The sequence below is a fragment of the Lepidothrix coronata genome, unplaced genomic scaffold (assembly GCF_001604755.1).
Source record: "Lepidothrix coronata isolate B3197 unplaced genomic scaffold, Lepidothrix_coronata-1.0 Scaffold89, whole genome shotgun sequence".
Taxonomy (NCBI): Eukaryota; Metazoa; Chordata; class Aves; order Passeriformes; family Pipridae; genus Lepidothrix; species Lepidothrix coronata.
This window is the reverse complement of record NW_016690269.1, coordinates 682258-695351: the sequence shown is the minus strand read 5'-3', so window position 1 is coordinate 695351 and position 13094 is coordinate 682258. Positions and strand designations below refer to the sequence as shown.

Genomic DNA, 13094 nt, shown 5'->3' with positions numbered 1-13094 from the left:
AAAGAGAAGACTATAAAACAAAGCTTTATTGACAATTTCAGCTTAAAGTCACAGACAGTATTTCCTCTGACCTTTAGGGAAGATGGAAACCAAATTACTGTAAGCAACACCTTATGCTTGCAGTCAGACTGAGAACTTCAGGAGTGCTGTTTATTGTCAGCTAAAAGTCTTTGGTCCTCCCTAAGCCACCTCTGCTTCTTATCCTCCATATACTGAACCTCACGCACATGCATTCACTCCAAATCTACCCATCCAGCAGCAAGGTATCTCAGCCAGCAAACGCTCTCTGCCCTGCACAGAGTCTCCTCTCCTTTCTCCTCAGGTGCAGAACTTAGCCACTGTGAACAAAGAGGGAAACAATCACTGTTCACCAATCAGCTAAGCTCTGCACCTCACCAGAGAGGTCTCCGACTCGGCAGAGATCATTTTCGGAGGAGGGTCTTCTGTGATGCTCTGCTGCTTTCCTCTTTTTTGGTTTGTTTTTTTTTTTTTTTTTTTTGGTTTGGTTTTGTTTCCTGGCTGGAGAGGGTTCCACGCTGTGCACGGCTCAGACAGTTATGGTGAGGTTCATGCTAGCAGCTGCGGTCATGGCTCTGTGGTAATCCCTGGCAATGTGATTTTAATCTTAAATCACAAATCATCATGCCAGGAACCCAAACAGCCACAACATTAAAAGGAAATGGAGCAGTCACACAGAGTATTGGACTCAGTATCTTTAGACTTTATGTCACAGCTCATCACACACTTCTAGTCTGTCTGGAAAGTCCAAGGGGCGATTCTAGACTATTGCTCGCACACACACACCATGTCATCTTCCTGTGCTAGGTACTTACCATCAGAAGCTTGTAGAAATTTTGATTTTATTATTGAAGGAACTATAAGAAGTCAGTTCCTAGTACAGTAGTACCAGAACAAACTGCATCTCCATGTTTCTGGCCTTCAGAAGGTGGCCTTCACTAGAAGACATCTCACAGATTAAGAATTGTTGAACGTAACTCAAATTCCTGTGAGTCCTTGGGAACGGGGATTACACAAGAGTCTCTGAGCTGTACCTGTTTTAAAAGGTGGCTCCCCTACTCCACAACTGATATCCTGGCACTCTACAGTCTGATCCACCTTTCCCAAAAATTTTTCTTGGCAGGCACAGTTCCTGTCTACACAGAAGAATAACATGGCTTTTCATAAACAAACTTGCACTTGCTTTCATAGAACCTGTCATTTGCTGTATTTCATATAAATGTAGTAAACCCCAAGAAATCAAGTGGAAATCACTGTCAAATACTGCTTGAACAGGAGAAAACTGAGATTTCTGCTTGGTACCAATTAGATGATGATGATTTTGCTAAATTAGATGCCTGAATTTTGATACCACAAATTAACCATAAAGTTACATGAACAACCAAGGCAATCAGTCTGTTGGGTGAGTGAGTTGTATCAAAGATCTGAGGTGTGCTGTGCTGTAAGAAACCTTCACACCACTCTTAATTAATTGCTTGTATGTTGAACGTGCACGTGGGACACTGTAAGGTTGCCTCTGACTCCTCAAACAGACTAAGAAGTGGGAAGCACCTTTGCAAATTACCAGTTTATAGTCTACAGCAATTATTCCATGAATACTTTTTGCAATTCTGCTTCTTCTCTGGTGATTTCTCCCCACCAATTTGGTAAACAAGCCAGCTTCTTCATGTTAAGGCTACTCTTCTTACCTCATAAGCAATCTTCAAAAGCCTCACTACCCTTAACACAAAAACATTTGAATTATCAGCTTGCTTCAAAATAATTCAGATTTGCTTTCAAGTCCAAAGCTTCATATTTCCACTGTGGGATAAGACTCTTTTCAAAGACTATGCTGCCTACCAAGTAAACAGGCAGCTCCATTAAACATAAATGCTCCTTGCACAACTGCTATGTCTGTAAGCACAGAATGGGAAACAACTGCAGGCAGAGCCTGGCCTTCCTTGGCCCTTTGGACTTACAGTTGCCTCTTGTATAGACCATTACAACATTTACAACAAGGCCTGTTCTCCAGCTAGTGCCTACATGTGTGTCACTCACTGCTCCTGCAGTTGGGCTTAAAAAAAAAAAGAAAAAAAACCAACAAGATATTTAACAAGAGTTACTTCTCGACCTGAGCAGCCCCAGGCAGCACAGTATGCCAAAGTTTACCACGTTTAGTGAGCTCTGCATGTTCTTTCTTTATGAAGCAAAATCAGGGTGTTTAGATTAAAATGAAAAATCACCTCTTCAGAACAACATCTCTGCCACCACTTTGGCTGAGGACACATCCATATGTTCCTGTGCTGAGGCAAAGCATTTACGTGCAAGTTCTTGTTGTTTTGTATCTTCATTCACCATTAATTCACCATAGAGATACACCCCCATAGCCTGAAAGAGGAACATAACATACAGGCATCCTACTACCAGTAACAACTAGTTAGTCATTCCATTGACCTCCCAGTATTCATTTAAACTGAAAATGAAACAAAACAAACAATCCAAAACACAGAAAATACCACATACTCTATTACACCCACCTTCCCCACAAAAAGAAGTAGTTTTCCCTGGATCTTTTTAGCCTAAGCATTGTTGTCTATATGCTGTGTTAAGTGTGTAAAAACAGATTATTAATATAAAAGGTCTACGTTACTTAAAAAAAAAACAACTCTTACTCCACTTTCCTTGCCACTCTTCAAGTTGAATAATCTTTTCTTTTATCCACAACCTGATTTGTTTCCAAATGTCCCTTAAGAAAACAGCTTGTCTTTCCTTCAACAGGATACACATTTTCTTTCCAATTGGGATGTTTAGACAGTCATCCATGAACAGAGACTGAGGCAGTCTACTCTGAAATGTCCATTTGGCAGTTTGGTAACTGGACATCAACTGAATATGGTCAGGTCTGTGTTTCACACTCCCCTTTACACCTGAGATCCAACTGAACATGCACAAATCCTGGGTTGGTAAGAAGGGTCTCTCTAACTACTTATTCTGGACACAGCAGCTATAAAAATTGTAATGGGGCACCTGAGCATGAGATCTGGGCCCCTTTGACACTGCCAGGAAAGCACTGGCTACTTAACAGGAAACATACTGGGGATTGCCTTTTTTTTCTGATGACACAATTTTTTTCAGCTAATTACAGGAATTCAGCGAGTCTTAAGCTGCACTTACCAAAACAGGATTACACATGCAACAAAATATTAGCATCTTAGCATGCTGACTTTTACAGTTATTGTTTGGACTTGCAGGATAGGAAAAATTTTGATAGCATGGAGAAAACAGTTTTTAACGTAATTTAACACAATTTCTAGCATTGGCTGCTAAGCCTTAAAAAAACAGCTTCAACAAGAAGGGAAATTTAAAGCTTAACAAAGACTGAAATTAAAGGAAAAAGTCTCAGAGTGGCAGAAAGCTGCCAGACTCCTTGGCAATCCCCTGAGGTCTCTGACAGCAGAGAACCAAGGACTCACATTTCCAAGGTCTGCAGTTGCACCAGGTCTGGCAGACACAGCCCAGGCCTTGCAGAGGCTCCAATCGCTTCCACTGAGGGTTTAAAAATGCTGGAACTTCCTTCCAAATAGGAATCACCTTCTCTACCTAGTGCTAATAATTTTCCCCCCAGGCCTAAATATTAACATGCTGTAAAGAAACTGGTGTTTTGTAGACCTGAAAAGGCTTTAAATAGTCACATCTGCATTTTTGCCCAGACGTTTCAAAAAGCTGTCTTTCATGATCAGTAAGGGCCTGCAACTGCTCTGAGTGGTAATCGCTCTAGAAACTGGTTGTGCCATAAACTCTATGCACTGCTGAAGTACATGAAATGAAGATTACATTTAAAAAGTTGCAAAAATTATTTCCCTACACTGTAGAAAATGTCTTTATTTGGCAAAATATCTATTTCAAACATAATGCAATTCTGTAAGGTTTTATCAACTCAAGGATTTCCTGGCCCCTCATCCTCTAGGTTCTGCTGGTGGTTATCAATCCTTTCATAGATTAAAAATATGCACAATATTTATAACTCCTTGTGAAAAAATGTTTCTTTATGTCTTTTTTTTTTCTATTAATAAAGAGCTTGCCAAGAACTCTGGGGCCTTTTATTGGCTGAGATATAAATAGGTGGTATGCTTCAGAGCTAGAAGAAAGAGCAGGCCAGACTGCAATATTTCAATTGTGCTGCATTGCCTGAAAGCACAAAATCCTCATTGGCTGCAAATGGCTTTGTTCATTGTCAGCATAAAAGGTAAAGACATTAATGTCTTGCCTAGACTTTGACATATCTTGCACCATTCTGTATTTTTTTACATACATTTTAAATAAATAACAGTCATCCTAGGCAGAGAATGTATAATTTTATAGAGTTCACAGTGAATAAAAATAAATAAAATTGAAATAGAAAGAACAAGGCAGGGGTACAATTAGAATTTTAAGTTCACAATGGCCTAAATAAAAGGTTATTGTAAGGACATCATGTAAGGACAGCCTTTTAAGGCCTTCAGAATCTTCTGGCAGCATTCCCAGTCAGACCTGCCTTCACCACCCTGCAAAAGGAACCAGTGCTGGGAAATGTCTTCCCAGTATCATTGCTACCTCTAGGTTGCATAAAAGGGAAGAAGAGGATGGATTATATCCTATTTTACCACTGGACAGAAGATTAGGATGCTCAGGGGGGTTGCAGACACCTACCCTGGGTGGCTTCCTTAAACTACAACATTTAACTGGCAGAAGAGGCAAAAACTGAATACACAGACAAGTTTTTGACAAACTGCAGCAAGAAAATATATTAAAATTATTTTTTTTGTTTCAGATTAAGGGTGTCAAAAAATTGATTGTTTTCAAAATGCTAATTTAAATGTAACTTACCTGATCTTCTCTGAGAAATGTCTCCACATCTCCATACCCAGGCATATACTTGTGTTTAATGACAAGCTCACACCACCGATGGCGAACCTGTGGGAACACAAGTGATAAATATAATTCTGTACTAATATTTCACCCATGCCAAAGGGGTAAGAGTTAGATATAAACCCATGAAACAGGGAGCTTTCAGTTAAACTAAACAGTTTTGCCACCATATCTTTGCTAGTAACAGGTTTTAAGCACCTTGTAAAGCATGTAATATCCCTCTGTATTTGAGAAGCCATTGTGCTCTTCCACCATGGACATACACATTGACAAAAACAGTCACTGACATTCTGAAATTAAATTTTCAGGTAAATCACAACTGAAAAAATGTTTTTATTTAAGTAGTATGAACATGAATTCCATATGTGGCTTTATGTTGTTGCCTTTACATTTCTGACTTTGCTCTTAGCTACTCTTGTAGTGTCATCTGACTCTCCAGCAAGGCTTGCCCAGTTGTGGGCAGTGACCAGATAACATTTGATATTCCATTAGTGGTTCAGCACTGACACAAAAGGAAAACAGGCAGGTGGAATAACTCCCAATCCTTCTGTTATAGCCTTTGCTCTTACAATCTTTCAAAAGTCAGGGCACCTAAGAACAATCACCTTTCATGATAAGAATAAAACATTAGCAGTTCTAATATTTTTTCAAAACTGAGTCCAAATTGTGCTTATATCAAGTAACTAAGCATGAACCTTTTTCTGAATGACAGATTTACTGATAACATTGAGAATGGGAGCCAGAAAGGGAGGGGGGAAAAGGCACATTAGAGTATTCTTGTGCTTTTGGAAATAAGGTATTTGAAAATAATTTCCTTTTCATCCTAGTTCTTAGCAACTTTACATCTCAGGAAAAAATTTCACAGATTTATGTAATTAGATGTTAATTCTAGTAGCATAATTAATAAATTATAAACGCTCACAGGTTGTGGAAGAGTCCTTTTTGTGTACTTGATATGCCTTTCCATCAACCCCTTACACACAATAGTTTGAATGAAAAAAATTCACTCACGAATGAAATAAAAAGCTGCAGGGTTTTGGGGCCGAGTGGATTTTGCGCTCACTGCATGTAAGATCCCAAATAGTTACAGTGCAGTGCATGGTAAGGAATAATTGCTGTCTCTTAAAGCTTTTTGCTGACAAAATAACAGCTGTTAAGATTCCTGCCAGTGGAACCAAAGCTCAATTTACAAAAGAAATAGCTTTCCAAGGTTCAGCTCACTTTGCAGTAGATGCCCATATTCATAATGTAGACTTTCAAAGCCCTACCCAGCTGCTGCTTCTCCCTGGAGACACTAAATGTTTCAGCAGTAAAACTCTTCCCAGGCAATCCAGCTTTGTCACAGGGTGTTTCTCACAGCACCAAGTAGCTCCATGCCTGGACAAAACTATCCAGGCTCAAAACTTAACATACTCCTCTCCCATCTGTAGAGTGAGTTAACCAAACAGAATATAAACACATTTAAAAGACTGCAGATATATTTCATTTTGCACATTTTGCCATATATTAAAAAACCCCAACCAAACAAAAAAAACCCAAACAGGATTCCTTATGTATTCTCAAAGTGATGTGGAGAACTGTAGGGAGGAGAAAGGGACTGTGGTCCCCTCCTGTGATCACTGCTCTTCTACTTCTCATGGTCCAGCAGTTACAGCACTTACCCAGGAGGTGAGCAATCAAGTCCAGCTTTTGTAGCTGCTCAAGATCTCAAACTGTGCCTTCAGTGGGGATATTTCAACAGCAGATTATAATGTATTCTGGGATGGGGCTCTCTTCATGCCTCCTGGTGGAGCTGTTTTTTCCCCTGAAGTTATTAAAACATCTATTGCTCCTAAAGGAGGAGTCACAAGACTTTAGAGCCTGTATTTCTGAGTACTCTCGATAAGAAGTAGGGACCTGGCTCACAAGCCAGTTTGCCCCCAAAACATATTTTGTGGTGCAACCCTTGTAGCTGCATGGACAGCAGAACAGAAGTTCTCTCTGTGAAGCCATTCACATGGTCTTACTTCACATACCAATGTCATGTGGGACTGACTGACATTTGCACCGTGGCCTGATCATCAGAATCCCAAGGACTTTGGAAAACATGGAATTAAGCTGTGCCTACTCCCTTAACTGTTCTGTCTTTGGCAACCAACCTCCTTTCAAACAGTTAAAAACTATTTATTTGCTGAGTGAGGTCTGTGACAGAACACACTTTCCTTTCTCTCCTTTGCCTTTCTTCCTTTCTTTCCCAGGGTTAGCACAAATCCCAGCATGTTCCCAGATCCGAAACGCTGGCACTCTGCCAGCTGGGCCAGAAGCAGCATGTCTGTTATCCTCAGATTACACGTTTGTCTCCTGTCTCCCCAAGCCCCAGATGCTCCCGTGGCAGAGCAAACTGGGGAGAATCAAACCGTGGAACCGGGGGCTCAGTCAGCCGGGGGGCTCCCCCGTGGCTTGTGTGGGACCTCAGGGAGGGGAGCACAGGCATCAGGGCTGGCTGGAGCCCAGGAGGGGCAGGGGGTACCCTGAATAACGTGGGCTGCACTCACACCTTGGTTCTCTCCTGCCCCTGCCCACAACAGCCACGGTTCCCAGACCTCAGCTACAGCAAAGGCACTAATTCCCCAGATACTCCAGTGCACTATAAAGAAGCAATTTTTCTGGGATACTCCGTGCCCTAGGCTGATTCCATGAACATAAGACTTTTAGTCACATAACAGTAGTGTGGAAAAAATTCAATTCCCAGAGTCTCGTCCAATGCATAGAGTGGGAAAAGTGAACCAGGCCCCACATCCTCCCAGCCCCGTGAATGAGTCATGTGAGCAGGCACTGTTGACAAAACAGACTCAAAAGGAAATTTTGAAAACTGAGGAGCTTGTGGTAGGACTGAGCTAACCATACTGCATCCTGTGTGTACTCTTCTTGGCTTTTCTTTTCCTCCCAGGAGCAAATACTCAGTGGCAAAAATAAGAATGCATTAGTCCTCTCCCAGTTTTCTCCCTGCACGTTTCTCTGAGCTGTTCTGCACAGTTCAGAGATGCACAACATATGTCACTTTGGCTGCTTACACCATGAACAACAAACCAAACCTGAAAAGTAATTTACAGCAATCCATCCTGTTATTGCTGGCAGAAAGCACACAGGACTTTTCTGGATCTGAAGCAACACCTTCAACTGTCCAACCACCCACACACACTGTTACTGGTCTGGCAGCTGCAAGGACCCACATGCCAAAGTTGGAAACACAATTTCTTCCCTTGGCCTGCAGGAGCTGTCCTTCCAAGCCCATGCCTGACCCTCCCCAGGATGGGGAGCAGTGGGCACAGGGGTGATGGGGGCCTGCTGACACCTCAGGTTCCTCCTGCATGGATCCTCATGGCTTGGAAATAGTTTTTTTCCTCCTGCCCTGCTTTTGGAGGTGGTGCAGACATTGCCACTGCCAGCTTTGTAAGCTAAATAAAGTTTGTTACTGTGATTTCTGCAAGACTCTACTCCTATTAGTAGTGCATTTCTGAGGCACAGTCCAGTGGCGGGAAGATACTGAGACAGTGACTGTCTCAAGTACAACATTTGATTTTCATAAACATCAACCACACTGAGATGTAAATATTGGCTAGCACCTCAATAGAACATCTTGGAAAGGATGCTGCCAGACAGCAGAGCTCTAAATTTAGGAGCAGCATCTTATACAAATAACTCCAGGGGCCTCACAGTATCTTTTAATTTCATTTTAATATAAATATTATTTGTAACTCAAACATTACCTGTTTGAGTTACAGTGCTATGGAAGATAACAGGAAACCAAAATTATGCTTAGTCTGTTTTCAGACAATACAAGCTGCTGCATGAGATTAGTTAAGGGAAATAAATACTTACATAAAATATACTAATAATCCATCTCTAAGGACAGTCCTCTTGTTTCAGCAACCTGGGCCAAGACCTTTGGGAAATGGTGCTTGAAGCTGATGGACTAAACCCATCTAAGGCATCACATGGATGGCTTGACTTTCGAAAGAAAAGCTCCCAGTGACATACATACCAGGGAAACAACATTTTTGAGCTATTTTCAACACATCTTAAATGAAAGAGATACTAATTTTTTCTGAGCCAGGTGATAAATTCCTTTATCTAATCCATATTATTCTCCCCTGTGCCACACAGTCATAGAATGGCTTGTGTTGAAAGGGATCTTAAAGATCATCCAGTCCCATTCCCTGCCATGGGCAGGGACACCTTCACTAGACCAGGTTGCTCCAAGCCCCATCCAACCTGGTCTTGGACATTTTCAGGGATGGGGCACCCATAATTTCTCTGGCCAACCTGTTGTACTGCCTCACCACCATCACATTAAAGAATTTTTTTCCAAAAACATCTAATCTAAAACATCTAAACTAAACCTGCTCTCTCTGAGTTTGAAGCCATTCCCTCTTGTCCACTCCCTCCAGGCCCCTGTGAAAAGTCTCTCTCCATATTTCCTGTAGGCTCCCTTCAGGTACTGAAAGGCTGTAACTGGGTCACTTTAAAGCCTTCTCTTTTCCAGACTGAACAATCCCAGTTCTCTCAGCCTTTCCTCATAGGAGAGCTGCTCCATCCCTCTGATCACCTTGCTGACCCTCCTCTGGACTCTCTCCAGCAGCTCCATGTCCTCCCTGTACTGTTCCCCAGGGTTGGAGCAGCTCTGCAGGGGGGGTCTCACCTGAGGGGGCAGAGAGGCAGAATCCCCCCCTTGACAATCAGACAAGCCTAGAAAACATCCTCAAAGAAAGCTTCACATGTTACATTGCAATGATCAGGCTTGCTTGTGTTCTCAATCATAAAACAAAAAATAAATATTTTACTTCTGAGGTCTACCAGTAAGATTTAGAAAACAAGTAATTTAAACCATGCCTTTGTTAAGAGGAGAAAGGAAGCTAGACTTTACTAAGCCTTTTGGTCTGCAAATAGGAGACTGGCTTCAGGGAAAATGAGTACATTTTGCTAATAGCTGGATCCAATTTAACAGGCGCCATGAGACAACAAATCTAAATCACTGAACAAAAGCAACATACTTAGAGACCTTAGCAAATGGGATACTTTGAAATAAATAGAGTAAGCTATTGTGCAACAAAATGGAACCTTTATTAAAGGTATGAGGCATATGTGACTTTTATAAAACACAACTTGGCTCTTAAATGGTAATTAAAGAGCCCCAGAGGTCAGACTACAGTCTTTTTTCCATAGAGGAAAAAATACACAGAACTTTTCCAAATAACCAAGCTATGCTACTACAGATTAGTTTTAATTAACAATAAGGAAGTTTTATCTCCAGAGCACCGGAATTTTGTTCTTCTCCATCTGAAAGCATTTATCTCCAGTCTCTTCCTATCTACACATAAATTGGATTCAAATATTAGATCATTTTCCTAGATAATTAAGGAACAACACCACATGTTACAGGACAATACTTGGACTAAAGAACAGGTTTTACAATTGCTTAACATGGGATAATTACAGTTTAAGAATTGCCAATTTTACAGTGCATTTAATGACTTTTTTGCCCCCTCTATCTTAGCTGAAATAGTTACACTTTAATACACCAGCCAGGTTGCACCACAGACTTTTCGTTCTATATAATCTGATTTTCAAACGGACACTTGTGGTGGTTTGGACCTTGGTTTTTCCCCCAGAGGCTGAAAAAGTGGTAGACCCCAAGGGGTGGAAACCCCTGGAAGTTTTGAAGTTTTGCCCAATGGGCGCTCCTGCAAAAATGTCAACATATCACAAGCACCGGAAGAGATGAGTTTTAGTTTTGGTTGTTGTTGGTGAGGTGGCCATGTTGTAGAGCCACGAGGAAGGGGCTCGGAGCCCCTCGGGGCCTCCGGGGCCCCCCAGCCCCAGCTGGGGGCTACAGAGACTTGGAACAGTGCTAGACTGGACTAAGTGTCTGTAGTTATGCCGGGAGATGTTTTTCTCCATGGGCGCAGAGCAGCAGCCGGCACTGACCAGAGAAACAGTGGCACAGAGCCAGGACAGATAAGACCTGAACTGGAGAAGCAACAGAGACATGCAGCATCGCAGAAAGGACTCCTGGAAGGAGAGAGAGAGAGCGAGCCAGCAGCAGAGCTACAGAGTTTGGGGTAAGACTGAATACCAGACCCCAAAACTCCTTTGAGACCTCCGAGAAAGGAGGAATAGATGGACTCCTATTTGAGAGGAGCCTTGGAGTACAGCAGCACCGGAGAGAGAGGGGCTGAGAAGCTCAAAGATGTCCCGGAGCTGGACCGGGACGGCCAGATGGAATGCAGAGGGGGTGACCTTGGCTCCCCCCTCTCACTGCTGCCACAGTGGCAGCCTGAGAACAGGGCACAGAGGCCCTGCAAGGAGCTTGAGTCTCCTGGAGATACCAGACCGTCACAAAGACCCCTCTGCGTCTCGTGATATGACCGTGGTGAAACGACCTTGTCTGGGGTGACGAAGCCCACGGAAAAAGACCCCTCGGTTGTGAGGCGATGGGGCCGAGGGAGATTGGATACCTCCCTCGTGAGTGCTGGCAGAAAGCCAACCACAGCTGCTGCATGCATGGGAAGAAGAAACCTGCTGCCTTGGAAGATGCTCCTGCTGTTCAGAGATTGGAAGGGATCTGTCCTTCTTTCCCTCCTGGACTTTTATTTGGAGGGGAGAAGAGATCTGGTGCATTGTAAATACTATAAGTCATGGTAGAGATATTGTGATCGTGTGTATAATGTGATATGGTATTTATCTGTACAGTCATTGCAATATATTCCCTTTCCCCCCACTTTGAGTCAGGTGTGTTTTGTCTGGAAAAACCCATCTCACATTAGGTTGAGATGTGGGAGGGGGCTTAGACTAGGGGATTGGATTTTGGGGTTATCTCAAACCATGACAGCACTCCTATCTTTTATGCCACAGTACACTCATGCACGTGAATTTGATTTCATTGCCACTTGCCCAAGTAAGGGATGCTGAAGCAGCTCACAAGGAGCAATGAAACAGCCATGTTACAACTGCGCTGACAGAATACCAGTCTGGCAATCTGAAAAAGTGTACTTATTAGCCAAAAACCTACTGGATGCAAGGAGAATGGATTCATAATTTTGGCAAGGATTCCGTAATTGTGATTATTTTGTACGCCAAGGGTTTGTCAGAAGACTCCATTAAACACCCCATTTTCCAGAGCTATGGTCCAAGTGACGATTTAACCTTGAATTCAAAAACCAGCTTTTGGTAGCCTTACTCCTGCTGGATTTTACTGTGAGCACTGGGATGGACCCCCGTTCAGCAGCTGGACCCGAGGCAGATGGAACTCCCTGAGCTCCTCGTGCCCTGCCCTGGCCCCCACTGGTTGCACAGGCAGACCCCAGTGCCGATTCCTGCAGCCTTGGACAACTTCCCTTCCCTCTGTGCATCCCAGCATGAGTGTCTTTGCCCACTGGCAACCCAGCAAAATGAAGCACTGTTATTCAGGAAACCCTAAGGGAGCAATGGGCTGGCTAATCAAAATTTTCATCAGGAGTTAATTGTCTTTCTGCGGGGAACTTTGTAGGTCTAAAATAATTTAAAATCTGGAGTACAAACTGCTCAATAAAAGATCACTGAAAAGCTAATTTTAGTAGAATACCAGACTTTAAATTTTGGTAATATGGGTATCAGTATTATACTTTCTGTATTTCATTTTACTCCTCCTGATTTGTACTTCTGCACAGATCAAGCAATTGCTCACTATGAGGGGTGTTGACAACAGGGGAGAAGGACTTGCAGGCCTCATCTCTCCCTTCTCCACTCACCTGCACTGATGAAGGAGCCATTGGTAGAGCCCATGCAACAACTGCATTTTATTTAGTAAGAGAAAAGAAAGATGTTGTACAATCAAGGTTTTGAAAGGCGGAAGTTGCTTGTTCAACATCAGCCCGTGGGACAGTTGGTGGTATTTGAAGCTGTACTGGTGCCAGTGGTCAGGCAGCACAAGCCCACAGCTCTGCCAGCCTCAAGGAGCAACAGATGCCTGCTTTTCCTTCTCACCTTTACAAAAGTGATTATGGGCATGTATTTCCTTCCCATCCCTTTTTCTCCCCTCCAACCACATGCTCCTGTTGTAGTATTCACCCAGTTCTACACAATGCAACTGAACTTTACTATTAAAAAGTTTCTGTAGTACCACACCCTTGCTCAAGAGTAACCTGATAAGCTCCCACAGACCGTAAACA

At 42.7% G+C, this 13094-nt stretch overlaps 1 protein-coding gene across 4 annotated transcripts in view; it reads right to left on the bottom strand.

Moving 5' to 3' along the window:
- Positions 1-13094, bottom strand: part of CUNH9orf3 (chromosome unknown C9orf3 homolog) — a 159267-nt gene that overhangs the window by 6537 nt on the left and 139636 nt on the right. For all 4 annotated transcript variants that reach the window (XM_017821180.1, XM_017821177.1, XM_017821178.1 and 1 more), the window contains 2 exons: positions 4864-4950; positions 2241-2385 (listed from right to left, as the gene is read on the bottom strand). In XM_017821180.1, coding sequence (XP_017676669.1) covers positions 2245-2385; positions 4864-4950 — 228 coding nt within the window. In that variant the 3' untranslated portion in view covers positions 2241-2244. The remainder of the gene's footprint in view (positions 1-2240; positions 2386-4863; positions 4951-13094) is intronic.